Source organism: Gorilla gorilla, chromosome 4 (assembly GCF_029281585.2).
Source record: "Gorilla gorilla gorilla isolate KB3781 chromosome 4, NHGRI_mGorGor1-v2.1_pri, whole genome shotgun sequence".
NCBI classification, from domain to species: Eukaryota; Metazoa; Chordata; class Mammalia; order Primates; family Hominidae; genus Gorilla; species Gorilla gorilla.
The window spans coordinates 46461226-46476202 of record NC_073228.2 but is presented as its reverse complement, the minus strand read 5'-3'; the positions used below and the strand labels follow the sequence as shown (position 1 = coordinate 46476202).

Here is a 14977-nt window from a genome sequence, read left to right as displayed (position 1 = left end):
GTTTTGAGACAGAGTCTCGCTTTTGTTGCCCAGGCTGTAGTGCAGTGGTGTGATGTTGGCTCACTGCAGCCCCCACCTCCTGGGTTCAAGCAGTTTTGTCCCAGCCTCCCAAGTAGCTGGGACTACAGTCGTATGCCACCACGCCTGGCTAATTTTTTTGTATTTTTAGTAGAGATGGGGTTTTACCATGTTGGCCAGGCTGGTCTCCAACTGCTGACCTCAGGTGATCCACCCGCCTCGGCCTCCCTAAAGTGCTGGGATTACAGTCAGGAGCCACTGCACCTACCCTATTGTGTTTTATCAATATGTTAATGAATTATGTTATGGCTGTTTGTGTATTTGCTTTCTGTTACCTAAATTTTAGGGACCAGGCACAGTGGCTCACACCTGTAATCCCGGCACTTTTGGAGGCCGTGGCGGGTTCATCATCTGAGGTCAGAAGTTTGAGACCAGCCTGGGCAACATGGCAAAACCCTATCTCTACTAAAAATACAAGAATTAACTGGGCGTGGTGGCACACGCCTGTCGTCCCAGCTACTCAGCAGGCTGAGGTGGGAGGATCAGCTGAGCCCAGGAAGTCTTGGCCGCAGTGAGCCATGATTGAGCCAATGCACTGCAGCCTGGGGAACGGTAGTGAGACCCTGTCTTGGCGGCGGGGGGTGGGGGGGTGGGGAAGGGATAGGATGTAATCTCCCTGAGGATAAGGGCTCCATGCTGTTCTTCATAATATCTCCCAGGTAGTCTGTAAGTTTGTTTGTTTGTTTTTTTTAATTTTTATTTTTTAGATACAGGGTCTTGCTCGGTGCCCTAAGCTGGAGTTCAGTGGAGTGATCACAGCTCACTGCAACCTTGACTTCCTGGGCTCTAAACGATCCTCCCACTTCAGCCTTCTAAGTATCTGGGACTACAAGTGTGCACCACCACAACCTGCTTCCCCGCCTCCCGCCCCCTACAAAGATGGGGTCTTGCTATATTGCCCAGGCTGGTTTTGAACTGAGCTCAAGTGATCCACCCATCTTGGCCTCTCAAAGTGCTGGGATTACAGGTGTAAACCACCAAGCCCGGCCTGAACTTTTTCTTCAAGGGCCATATGGTAAATACCTTAGGCTTTGCAGGCCATATAATTGATGTCAGTTCATGTCACAACTGCTCAACCCTGTCATTGTAGCACAAAAGCAGCCATAGACAATATGTGAACAAATGAACCTGATTGTGTTGCAACAAAAGTTTATTTATAAAAACAATCATTGCTAACCCTTGTCCTAGAGAGAATCCTTCTAATTGACAGTTGATCAAACATTAGATAACTATAATCCCCTGTTCTGCATCTGTTCTTCAAATGATTGCATTTCTGGCCACTTAAATCCAGTAGATACCCGGATTTTTGGCTTTTGTTACCAAAACCCCCTAGCTGTGATAAGGATGTGGTGTAATATTCCTGTGGCCATGTGATTTCTTGTAAGAGAAAGGAAACAGAAAACCTGGAACACATGGATAGTCAGGAGCTGGTGGAGCAATAAATAAACTTGAACACAATGAGTGGAAAACACTAAAACATTTTCCTCTGTGCTTCAGATTCCAGAGTCACTGACTTTTACCTTCCCTTGCCATTGGATTTATATAGCCCATGTAACTGCAGTTACTATTTGTATAGCATTTTAAAGTTTGTAGTACTCTTCTCATGTTTGCCTCATATGCTGCTTTCAAAATTCTTTTTTTTTTACTTTTTTTTTTTTGAGACAGTTTTGCTCTGTCACCCAGGCTGGAGTGCAGTCGTGCAATCTCGGGTCACTGCAACCTCCGCCTCCCAAGTTCAAGCAATTCTCCTGCCTCAGCCTCCTGAGTAGCTGGGACTACAGGCACGCGCCACCACACCCGGCTAATTTTTGTACTTTTAGTAGAGATGGGGGTTTCACCATATTGGCCAGGAGGGTCTCGAACTCCTGACCTCGTGATCCACCCATCTTGGCCTCCCAAAGTGCTGGGATTACAAGTGTGAGCCACCGCACCTGGCTTTTTTTTTTTTTTTTTTTTTTTTTTTTTTTGACAGAGCCTCACTCTGTCACTCAGGCTAGAATGCAGTGGTGTGGTTTTTGGCTCATTGCAGCATCGGCCTCCCAGGATCAGGTGATTCTCCCACTTCAGTGGGTAGCTGGGACTACAGGTGCACACCACCATGCCTGGCTAATTTTTTTGCATTTTTAGTAGAGAAGAGGTTTCCCCATGTTGCCCATGCTGGTGTCAAACTCTTGGGCTCAAGCGATCTACCCATCTTGGCTTCCTAAAGTGCTGGGATTATAGGCATGAGCCACCATGCCCGGCCCAGAAATTTTGTAAGGTGTTACTTCAGTGTTAGTGCTCAAGGAACAGGCTTGGTAAAGTTGTGGCTTATCTAAAACTAAATGGCTAATGGGTTTGAATGCCTTCACAGTTCAGACCCAGATTATCTGATGCCTGTCCTTCCTTTTACTATATTTCAAGTTCCTTTCCAGACAGATTATTAAGAGGAGTCAGATTTTTACCCTTTTTGGGATTCTGGCTACAGACAGCGCCACTAGGAAGACTTAGGAATGTTTGTTGGGTTACTCTCTGAATTACTGTGTTGAATTGTATAGTCTCATACTTGGAGAAGGACAGGAAGCCCGGACACTTAAGCACACTCATTGGATATCACCTGCTAAACACAACAGTCATTTCTTTGTCAACAGCATTACCACATACAGTTGCAAATAACCTCCCCCACCCTCAGATATATGCAGACTGTGTGTCTCTCAGCTCCTGTTCCATCATTCAGCATCTCTACTAAGAGGTTCCATTTCCCTTGAACATTTTCTGTCCTGCTGACTGCAGGACACTATAGATCTGACATGAATGCTGCCCTGCCGCATACCTTACACCTCCCACACCATCATTCAGAGCAGCTACAGGCAGCAATGAGGGGGAATGGAAAGAAAGATAGGGAACACTCCCCCTTTTCTGGTCTTTATGATTTTTATTTTCCTGCGTGTAATCCTATTTGTTTTTCTGTCTATGTCTCACACACATACGAAGAGCTTCTAGCTATGGCCCTGGGGTTTGGACGAAGCAGTTGGTCATTAAATTCTCCTTATGAGACTGTGGAGAGATATATATATATATATATATATATTTTTTTTTTTTTACATGTAGGCTCTATTAACTACTGTATTTGCCTGTAGATTAATTACACCTCAGTTGGTTGACCTGAAGACCTGATTACCATGTCTAATATTATTCCTGTTGGAATAATTTTGCTTTGACCCAAACAACTGCCACATTCAGAATGCAGTCCATTTGGAAATCAGAAGATTCCCATGGTTGCAGAGATAGCCAACTCCAAAGGGCACCATTCACATAATATCCTGTGTAAATAACACACCCCCTGAAGTATTGGGATTCCCTGTACATCATTGTATAGCAGTAAGTAACAGTGAAGGCTAGCAGCTTAGCATACTACTGTGTAGGTCAAACATTTGTGTGGTAGATTTTACTACTGGGCCACCCTTACAACCTCTTCTCTAGAAGATGTTTTAAAGTGGCAGGATTCCCAACTTTTTTTTTTTCATAACAAGGTTAAAAATGATTTTGACTCATTAATTCCATATAGTTACATTTATACCAGACATAAAGGCAGAAAATTGTTTGAATGTGATACTTAGCTGTTTTCTGGCCCCATAGGACAGATTTTTTTTTAAGTAGTTTTAGTGCTGTTTCCTAACCAGTTTGTGTAGTTTGTTAGAATGAGAACAACCAACTGCTGCTTTTCATCCTGGAGTTGTGCCTCGCACCTTGACTGTACCTCAGCCCCTCTCATTAAGTGTGTGTGGGTGATAGAAATTGAGGGACTGTGTTATAGCCAACTCTACGCCTGGCTGTGGAAGGTGGAGAGACTAGGGTATAATAACCTGTTAGTATTCCAGCAGGAAGGGGGCTTTGTTTTATCACCTCAAGTAATCAAATCCAGTTAATCCTTAGTTGGAAATGTAGAGGATATATAACCTTGGAGAAAAGCTTGTTAACTTTGTAAAAGGGGCTTAATAAGAGCACCACCTGCTGGCCTTGAAGATCTGTGGTATTTTGAGAGAGCTTGCCAAACCCTGCACATGAGGCTACAGCAACTTCCCAGCAGGAGGAAGAAGTGAGCATTACAAAACACCCGGAAAAAGTGCGCCTGAGAAAATGGGGGAAAGTAAGGAGCCAGACAGCCAGGTGAATCATGGAATGTCAGACCCTAGTCATCCTGAAGTCAGGGTCTTCTCATTCATCTTTCATTTTGTTTGAGGAAACAGTAACTTAAGGATGACATTAGTAATTCATCTTATTTTCCTGTTATTTACCTGATAAGGATCAGCACCCTCTTCTCTGAAAATAGCAGTTTACCTATGTGGGTATGGAATGTAGGAGACCTCTAGCTGAGTGGATCTCTGGTGTGTTCTCTTCCATTTCATATCCCTTTTTTTGCTTACTTTCAGGTCCCGTATCCAGTCTATTTTAGATTTTTAACTCTTCACAAAACCTAGGTATTATCACTTACTAGTTAGTATATGAACTCAACCAGCAATTCCTAAGATATCTTTTTTTTTTTTTTTTTTTTTTTTTTTTTTTTTTTTTTACTGACTGGGGGATCTAACTGGGTTCCTGTTCACTCTTAACATGGAAGCAATTAAAAGGCAACACAGCAAACTTCTAACAAAGCCTAGCAGCTGGAGTTCCTTAAACTGTTTATACTGGGTTTAAAGAGGAATTGCTCTTGATTCCGCTTAATACGTCAACTGGAGAGTACAAGGTAGTGTTCCATGACTTGGGTTCTACAATGTGCCAACTTGCACTTAGAGCATTTAGTTGAGGGGAAGGGTTTAGGAGTGGAGTTCCAGTTGAAGAGTCATTGACTAAACATTTTAGAGTTGAGAGACTCATAGCAGTCATATAATCTAGCAGTAACAAATAGATGTCCTTTCTTGTGCCTATTCAAATGAATTGACAGTAACTGTCTGGAGTTATTTAATGTATTGTTTGGGAAGAATCTGAGGTCTCCAGTACAACAGGAAAGACAGCTGTGTTTGTACCTCCAGTACAACAGGAGGGTTAGAGAATGAATGCTAGAATGTTGCCAGCCCTGATCTAGCCCCACTGCCTCATTTCACAGGTGGAACTAAAGCCCAGCTGAATGATTTGTTCTTGCTTTCTCCTTCTACTCGAGATAGAACCAGGACCTGAATCCAGGCCTACTTGTTTCTAGTCATTGCTGTTTTCACTATAACCAGGTCTCTCATATCCCTGTCCCTTTTTTTTTCCTGGCTTCATTTTCAGATTTGGGAGAACGATGGGGGAAAATAAAAGGAAAAAATAAAATCTATGCTTTTTGGAGTTCCATTACGTATATATACAAAATATACACAGCCTTTGCCAAGTGGGAGTAACTCTTCTGCTGACAAAGGGGTATTGTGGGATGGGCAGAAGTGACCTCGTCTCCTTTCTTGAGCCTCTTTTATACATTCCAGCTCAGCCCAGCTTTCAGATTGTTCTACAGGGCCGAATGCTTCTAGACAATGCTTTATTTCCTAGGATTTGGTATAGCTGAGTTTTTAAATGTGGAAAAGAGTGATTATGAAAAATGTTTGAGAAGACAGCACTGTCCTCAGAGACTGTGTTTTTACACTTGGACAGGTAGCAAATGTTTGTTTTCATTAAAACTTTAATAGTTTTCCTAATTTGTTTCACTGTCATAAAGCCCAGCAATCATGAAGCTGAGGCTGCTTACCCACTGGGAAAAATATCATCCCTGAGAATATTAGCTTTTTTTTTTTTTTTCCCCAACTCAGATTTTTATTCCAGTCCTGGAAGGCCTAACATTCAGTCTTCGAAGGCATAACATTCAGTGTCATGAAATTCATCATCTATACCATAGGCAGGAGTGGCTAAATTTCTTTTACTCTGCAGAACTGGCTTGGAAAATATTTTGTACTGTCTATTTCTTGGGAGAAATTTGAGAAATAATTGACTTTACTACAGAATCCTCTCCATCCTCTGGATCAGTGAGTAGCCTCAAGGTATATTGTCTAAGAGTATGGGCTTTAGGGTTGTATAATCTTGAGTTTGAAAGTTGGTTGTTACTCGTTAAACTATGTAACCTTGGACATAGTTAATGTACCTTTCTGCACCTGTTCCCTATCTTTAAAATAAGCATAATTGTGTTTGCCTCATGGAACTGTTACAAAGATTAAGCGGCACACGCATGATGATAAACACACAGTGCCTGGCAGATAATAATGGGTTCAGTAATGTTAATTTAGATGTCTCTTCCCTGCCTTCTTATCCCCAGTTCAGATTGAGCATATCCTCTGTGCTCTTTGGGAGCCAAAACCCCATAAGCTTTTAGAAAATATATTAAACAGGCCGGGTGCAGTGGCTCACGCCTGTAATCCCAGCACTTTGGGAGGCCGAGGCAGGTGGATCACGAGGTCAAGAGATCGAGACCATCCTGGCTAACATGGTGAAACCCCGTCTCTACTGAAAATACAGAAAACTAGCCGGGCGAGGTGGCGGGTGCCTGTAGTCCTACCTACTCAGGAGGCTGAGGCAGGAGAATGGCATGAACCCGGGAAGCGGAGCTTGCAGTGAGCCAAGATGGTGCCACTGCACTCCAGCCTGGGCAACAGCAAGACTCCGTCTCAAAAAAAAAAATATATACACACACACACACACACACACACACACACACACACACACACACACACAATAAATTTCTAATAGTTCTAGAAGACATGCTATCAGTGACTGGAATTTGTAATTATTTTTGAAAGATGGATAAAGACAAGATAACTGTGAAGAAATAAATAGAAAGATAGCCCAAAGCACATGCCAGGAGTAAGTTGCTGTGAGGTGGGAACTGATTACAGGAGGTTTTTGACCCAGAATTAAAGGGCAGAAGGAGTAGTGATAGGACCTGGGCATTTGTCTGGGTGATAAATTTGGACTCATTTTGGAATAGCTAGGTTAGATTTTCCTTTCCTGTCCTCTCACCCCACCAGAGCCTTCTTCCTTGAAGTAGTGGTGTTTCATTCTATTCTGAAGCAGTGGATAGGGACTCTGGCGGGAACTCCTGAGCATGCCCCAAGTGGTTACCGATTCCCAGGAGGAACTGGGAGGTGAGGAAAAATGTGCTGGCTTTTAGATTTGAATATCCCTGGAAAGCTTTGCAGAAGCTTGAAAACAGACTCACACCGCTATCCATGGTGGTGAAATGTCAGAATATTGAAAACATAAAAAGGAAAATCTAAAAGTTATACATCAGCACCAGAGGTTCCAGTCAGAGTAATAGGCAAGAAGTAAAAAAGGAATACAGATTGGAAAGAAAAGGTAAAACAGTCTCCATTTGTAGATGACGTACTTACGTCTATAGAAAATCCTACTGAATAAACAAGAAAAAGTCTATAACGAAGTAGTTTCACAGGCTACAAGGTCATTATATAGCAGTTTATTGTACTTCTGTATACTAGTAATGAAGAACTGAAGTTGAAATTTTAAAAGGTACTATCTTTAATCATTTCCATCTGAGACTTTTGTCAGCCTGGCCTTCACTGCCCGTATTTCTATCCGTATTTTGGTCAAAACCATTTAACAAATCTCTAAGAAGTTCCAGACTTTCCCTCATCTTCCTGTCTTCTTCTGAACCCCGCAAACTCTTCCAACTTCTGCCCATCAGAAAACATTAATTCTTAGGAATAAACTTAACAAATTGTATTTAAGACCGGTATGTCAACAATAACTAAACACTGTCAAGAGAAAATCAAGACAAACGTAAATAGATGGAGAGAGAGATACCATGTCAGTCGATTGAAAGATTCAGTATTGGTGGTGGAACACATGGAAGTTGTCCCCAAATTGATCTGTAGAGTCAGTGTAATACCACAAGTTTGTTGTTGTTTTTTGCAAAAGCTTAAAAGGCAAAAACCAGACCACCTACAAGTAAGAAAGAATCCGATTCCCTCTTAAATATAGCACTGGATATTAGAATACACGGAAGAATTGAATAGCTTTAAATGTTTGAGAGGAAAATGGTTTAAATCTAGAAATTCTCGCTCAAGGATATATTCTTGGGAAAAATCTAAGAAAATGGAAAGATAAGAAACAGCATAAAAAATTCAGTCCAAAAGATGTTGATTTGTGATATTGAACATTAACCAGTCAGCTAAAAATCCCCGATAATCTCATGATGGGAATTGGCGGAGCCACAGAGGAAGGAAGGAGAGAATGGTATGTAGTTCTTATTTGGAGAGAGTATGTAGTACTCAGTACAGTGCCTGATAACATAGATAATGAATATTGTTGAATAATTGCATCCTGATTAACTTTATATTGATAGAAAAGAAGTAGGCTTAAATATGTTTTTAAATCTCTAGAATAGAAACAGGATGTTTTCAAACCAGTAAATTCAACAAACAAGGATACAAGAACAAAAACTCCATCAACCAAACCAAAAAGGTGTCTTGTTTTGTTTTGTTTCCCTTTGGGACTTGAAAGTAAAAAGCTAAAGTGACCTGCTTGCAAATAGAAGAATGACCTTCAGTAATGTTCACATAAACAGATCTTCCATATGACAGCACTTGCCCTGCCAAGTGTCAGGCCACTGGGCAAATAAAAGGAGGGTGGAGTGTAGGTCTTGAACACTAGAGAGGCCAGGTGTTTGGACTAACCTGTAGCATTTTATGTTTCTTGCAGATGTTCCCACAAGCCTGCATTTCCAGAGCATGCTGAAATCTCAGTGGCAGAACAAGCCTTTTGACAAAATCAAACCTCCCAAAAAGTTATCGCTTAAGCACAGAGCACCCATGCCGGGCAGTCTGCCAGATCCAGCTCGTAAGGACAGGCACAAATTGGTCAGCTCCTTCCTAACAACAGCCAGTAAGTGTCAGGGAGCCGGGAAGTCCCCCAGAGTATCAGTGACTTTTCATTCCTTTTATATTCTCAAATTTGTAGTTTGCATGCATGTTGGGGTTGGGAGAGGCAGTTGACCGATAACAAATTCAGCTCACAGTGACTGCTTCTGCTTGTCTTGGATGCTCTCAGATGGACTTTGGGAGCTATTCTAGACACCATGGATCTTGGAGCAAGACCCAAATGCTCAGTGAACAGCCAGCAATGGCATGGCATTGAGTTCATCTACGGGCAGGTGTCTTCTGTATCCTGGTGACATGTTTCTCTGGTTCTGGGCCCCCTGTGCCTATCCTAGCCATTGTGCAAATTACTAGAAACTTCAGTCCTGAAGGACTGTCCTGCTGCCCTGGGTATACGGCGTTGGCCTAGAGAGAACTCGAGAGCTTGGAACTCGAATAAGAAAATATTTGAGAGGACATATTTCACAGCTCTTTTTCTGTTCCCCTCTTCAGAGCTGTCCCATCACCAAACCCGGCCTGACAGGACCCACAGGCAGCACTTAGACGATGTGGGGGCCGTGCCCATGGTGGAGCGAGTGACAGCGCCAAAAGCAGAGCGCTTGCTCAACCCACCACCACCCGTGCATGACCCAAACCACAGCAAAATGAGATTGCGAGACCATTCATCTGAGAGAAGTGAAGGTAGGGCCAGGCCCATGGCACCTCTACCTGCAACTGCACCTGCTCAGGGCTTTCTGGGGCAGCCTAGGCTTCTCTTAATTGCCCCCAGCTTTGTCCTTGACTTTCTAGGAAAGCAGAGTAGAGGGACGCTACCGCTTCTAAATGGAGGTCACTTCTTAACTGCTACAGCAACCTCTGCCCTGCCCCTACTTCCCACAGCTAGTGTGCTTCACCTTTTTATCCTCTAGGCATAGAAAACATTTTTGCCTTTAGTATGTATTGCTGCCATTCCAAGCTTGTGTTAGAAGTAACGCTGGTTAAGATAGCCATGTATTTCTCTCTTTTCTGTTGACTTCTGCAGTGTTGAAGCATCACACAGACATGAGCAGTTCGAGCTACTTGGCAGCCACCCACCATCCTCCACACAGTCCCTTGGTGCGACAGCTCTCCACCTCCTCAGATTCCCCTGCACCCGCCAGCTCTAGCTCACAGGTTACAGCCAGCACATCGGTAAGTACCTGTGTGGGGTTGGCTGGACACCCCCTCTGCAGGTCACAGCTCACTCAAGTGGCTCCAGAGGACAGTGTGAGGGTGGGTTATAAAGCCCAGGGCATTTATAGGATCTCAGCTCATCATGACATATGTATGTATGTCTGTACCATTTTTAAGTCAAAGTCATGGTACTTGACCTTCTGTTGTTTTTCTTGAGTTGTTTTTCATAGCAGAGATGGATTTATGCTGAGCCATCCATAGAAAGCTTGATGCAGGGACAAACTCTTAAGGTGATCTGTGACTATTCAAGATCTGTTGGACTAAGTTTCACACAGGACTCAACAGTTCCGTGGCCCTAATCCTGTTGGCCCAAGAAGTGAACAAGAGAGGAGGGGTGGGTAGAGGGGAGATTCCCATGGGTGTTGGAAGCAGTGTTTGATTTCCTTGGTTTTACTCTCTGGGTGAGTGGAGGTGAAGTACTGAGAATAAACAGTAGGCATGAGGGTACCAGAAGAGAAGGGAAGGGAGAAGGCAGAGTCCATGCTTTTTAGGTATACAGAGCAGAATTACAGATCCAGCAGGCCCCCATGGCAAGACATTTGGCATGCACACACCAGATTTTACGATACCACACTCCATCTGGAAGCAGTTTGCACAGCTACTCCAGACACATTTCCTTTAATTTCATTCTAATATTTTAATTCCTCAAGTGTGCCCTCTTGGAACATACATACCTGTAGCTGCTATGGACCTGCTCAAAGGGTCCTTTTTGTATAATAATTACAATGTAATGTAATGGTAAATGTAAAAGTCTACAACTGTAATGTTTATTGAACACTTACTACATGCCAGTGATCAGTGATTTACATGTGTTACATGTTATAATGCCTTTTGAGATGTAGGTTGGTACTGTGGATTTCATTTTATATGCATGAAAACTGTCAAGGCGACTTGTGAGGGTTATAATTATGATTCAAACTCAGGCAGCCTGACTGTAGAGCCAGCTCTTTTACCATTACACTACACAGGCTAAGCCTGGGTGAGGGTATTGCAGAGGCAACTTAGGAAGTTCCTTCAGAGCCTAGATCAGGAAACTTCCAAGCTCATAAAATGGACTCACTAGGCTCCTGTGATCAGGTAGGAATTCACATTGTTCTCTCTTTGCTGTTACAAATCAATCTTTTCCAAATGGTCTCTTTGCTCTTCAACTTTCTTTACCCCCGTAACCCACAAATTTTATCTAAATAGGTGTGTAGTGTCCCTCACATACTCAGTTATGCAGCAGCAAAGGGTTTCAGATATCCAAAGTATTTATAAAAAAGAGTCTAAACTAATTCTGATAGAAAATCTGAACTCAAGAGATTCAGGACTTGGTGAGCACTTCAATATTTCTGTGTCTGGAGAATGTTAACTTAGGCCTGGATCACTTGAAATTTTTACCATTTATTGAGTAAAAATTTTGTGTATAGCACTATGCTAACCCCTGAGGCTCGCTCATTGCCAAGTTTTTTCAAAGACTCTGGATTTATGTAAAATAAGTAGGCCAGGCGCAGTGGCTCACACCTATAATCCCAGCACTTGGGGAGGCGGCTGAGGCGGGTGGATCACTTGAGGTCAGGAGTTCGAGACCATCCTGGCCAATAAGGTGAAACCCTATCCCTACTAAAAATACAAAAATTAACTGGGTGTGGTGGCATGTGCCTGTAGTTCCAGCTACTCTGAGGCAGGAGAATCACTTGAACTGGGAAGCGGAGGTTCCAGTGAGCGGAGATCAAGCCAGTGCACTCAAGCCTGGGCGTCGCAACAAGACTTCGTCTCAAAAAAAAAAAAAAGAAAGAAGATAGGCCAGATAACAGCAGGCTCTCAGTATCTGCAGTATCTGCAGTGTGGATTGGTTCCAGGACCTCCCATAGATAGCAAAAGCTATTGTTGCTCATGTCCCTAATATAAAATGGCATAGTATTTGCATATAACCTGTGTGTATGCTTTAAATCCCATATACTTTAAATCATCTCCAGATTACTGATAATACCTAATGCAATGTAAATGCTATAAAAATAGTATGCTGTATTGTTTAGAGAATAATGAAAAGAAAAATCTGTACCTTTTCAGTACAGACACAATTTTTTCCCCCCAAATATTTTCAATCCACAATTGGTTGAACCCATGGATACAAAGGGCCAGCTCTCCTTGAAATCAAGTAAAGAAGCCAGAGGACACTGGAGAAAGGTAGGGAGGAGAGCGAGTGTTTTTGTCAGTGCTTCCCAAAAGCCAGTAGCTGCATCAGAATCGCCTCAGCAGCTTTAAAAAACAAAACCAACCAACCAGACACTTCTAAAGATCTGATTTGTTGCTGGCTGTGATATTGCATGCCTGTAGCTCCAGCTACTCAGGAAGATCTCTTCAGCCCAGGAGATTGAGTCCAGCCTGGGCAACATAGTGAGACCTCATCTCTTAAACAAACAAACAAACAAAATTCTGATTTTATAAAAGAGCGGGGGGAGTCCTAGAACCTTTTTTTTTTTTTTTAAATACTCCTTAATGTTGCTTCTGATATACAACCAAGTTTGGGAACCAGTTTTATTCTCATCACCTGCTCTCTATCTCTGGCTCTAAATAGGAGATAGTAGTTAATTTAGACCTAATGAGTAGCTAACAGAATAGGGGGTGTGTCTAGGCAGAGGATGAGATACAGAGCCCGTTGAACCATCCCACAACCTGCTCCAGTATCTTTTTCTCGAAGGTACTAACAACAAGCCCAAGAAGTTTCAGGGAAAGTGTATACCTGTTTCTGCCAGCAGTTTCACATTTATTCTTGACCAAGATACCGGGAAGGCTGTCTCTCTTGAGGCTTTCTTAAGATGCATTTCTTGTAGTGGGATGTATAATTTCAGCACAGATCTGGCAGTGGCAGAGGTCTCTGGGTATGAGATCACTAATCCTCAGCTACAGAACTCAGGCAAGATCCCCAAAAGTCTGTTTAACCATTTTGGTTAACCAGATATCCTAAATTTCTGAGGTCAATGGCAGTCATTTGATTTGATAGAGAAAGAAATTGAAGTGAAAAGGGCATTGTGGTCATCTGAAGTTATAAATGACAGTGACTGAAACTCTGGCCCAGGAAAGGCTGACTTTTAACATTCTCTGAGAATGTCCTAAGATGATAGGATGAATAAATGGTATCTCACTGTTCAGGAACAGAGGATAGAGGGGTTACTTATAGGGGACTTCTTACTCCTCCAACCTCTTCCCTGTGGACTGACCACACTTGGTGGTTTAGGTGTAAATGCAGCCTCTTAGGTGTTTTCCAGCTGTTTTGTTGCCATGGCAGCATGTTTGTTATGCCACTGTTTCCTTCTGGCCTCTCACAGCTCAGTTGCTAGTCTCTGTTTCAGGATAGGGTATTAACTATCTGGGCAGCAGCAGCTAGTAGACTTCTTCCTCCATCCAAGAGACTAAGCCATTTAGTTCCCTAGTCTCCCAGCTACTGTAGATGCTTACCTCTGCCTCTGATATTCGATCCTTGGAAGTCTTATTTTTCCAAGAGTTTGGTCTTCTCAACTACTTCCTATAGAAGCAAATTTCCTTTCACCAGGAATGTGAGGTATAGTCAGGTTCTCCTCTTTAGTTTCCCTCCATTCATCTCCTTTGATACAGCTAGAAAGCTCTCAGCTCTTTCCCCAAGAATCATCAAAAGAGGGGAAATCATGTAAAGACTGGGCAGATGGTGGGTGCAGATTTAGCTGAAGAGTTCAGATCTTTGAGAAGGTGGTGCATTCATGACAACCAAGGTTAGATGATGTATTGAGATGGGCCTATCCTTTGGGCCTCTTTCAGCATAAGCTTTCAAGCATTGCTTTTAGGGGAGGGGCCACTATGAGTCTTAAGTCATAAACGGGGATAAAGGAAGGAAATAAAGATTGTAAAAGGAGAGGAGGTTAATAGAGGTGTATATAGAGTAGGAACCCCAACAGTTAAGATCCCAGGTACCCACCCCTATGAAATTTACGCATGAGCCCTTGAAGGAAGAGGGTGACCAGTGGGACTTATGAATGGGAATAACTCCTCATGACCACCTGGTATTTCTCCGCGAGGTTTTTTGCTGTTGGAGACTGACTCCTAGGTGGGAGCAGCTGCTATGGTCATTACTCAGCTTCAACCCAAGGACCCAGATGCTTGGTTATTGGTGATCCTGCTTTAAGTCTTAGATGAATGATTTGATGTCTGTAAAATTGTACCTTCCTTTTAAACTTAATTTTTATCTTACAGCAGCAGCCAGTAAGGAGGAGAAGGGGAGAGAGCTCATTCGATATTAACAACATTGTCATCCCAATGTCTGTTGCTGCAACAACTCGCGTAGAGAAACTGCAATACAAGGAAATCCTTACGCCAAGGTAGAAGCTCAGAATAGTTGGCTCCTCTCACCATTCTTCCTGCTATTGCCCTTTTTCCCTCTTCTCTTCTGACCAAGAGTTGGGCCCTAGTCTTTGGTTCTGTCTTCTCATTAAGAGAAATTCTTATCTGATAAGAACGAAATTATTTCTGTATATAGTTCTCTCTCATTCCATTATAGGAATACACCAAATGAACCAGCAGTCACAGCCTGGTAGGCCATTCACTTACTGGTCTAGAGACCGGTTTTGTCAACACGTACAGTATGTTTTAAAATACTGAATTTGTTGTCAACATCAAAGCAGGATTTCACATAAAAATCTTTGTTTCCAGCTTTTGTTGCCAAACAGAAGATTAGGCAACCCTGGGTATGCATTTCCATATGGGAGCAATCAGCTGGTCCTGAACAGTGGTGGTCCCCTTTAAACAGGTTTCTTTTCTTGTGTTTGTCACAGTCTCTCAGCCTCAGCCTTACCCTAGGCCGCTTCTCTCATTTCTGGCCTTCTTGGGCATTTGAG

General features: G+C 42.7%; 1 protein-coding gene across 28 annotated transcripts in view; it reads left to right on the top strand.

The window, feature by feature from the left end:
- The window catches only part of KANSL1 (KAT8 regulatory NSL complex subunit 1), a 194578-nt gene that overhangs the window by 177375 nt on the left and 2226 nt on the right, over window positions 1-14977 (top strand). For 11 of the 28 annotated variants that reach the window (XM_055387799.2, XM_055387797.2, XM_063705797.1 and 8 more), the window contains 4 exons: window positions 8740-8922; window positions 9408-9596; window positions 9937-10085; window positions 14337-14461. In XM_055387799.2, the coding sequence (XP_055243774.1) occupies window positions 8740-8922; window positions 9408-9596; window positions 9937-10085; window positions 14337-14461 (646 nt within the window). The remainder of the gene's footprint in view (window positions 1-8739; window positions 8923-9407; window positions 9597-9936; window positions 10086-14336; window positions 14462-14977) is intronic. The other 17 variants (XM_055387805.2, XM_063705804.1, XM_055387804.2 and 14 more) reach the window with 3 other exon arrangements.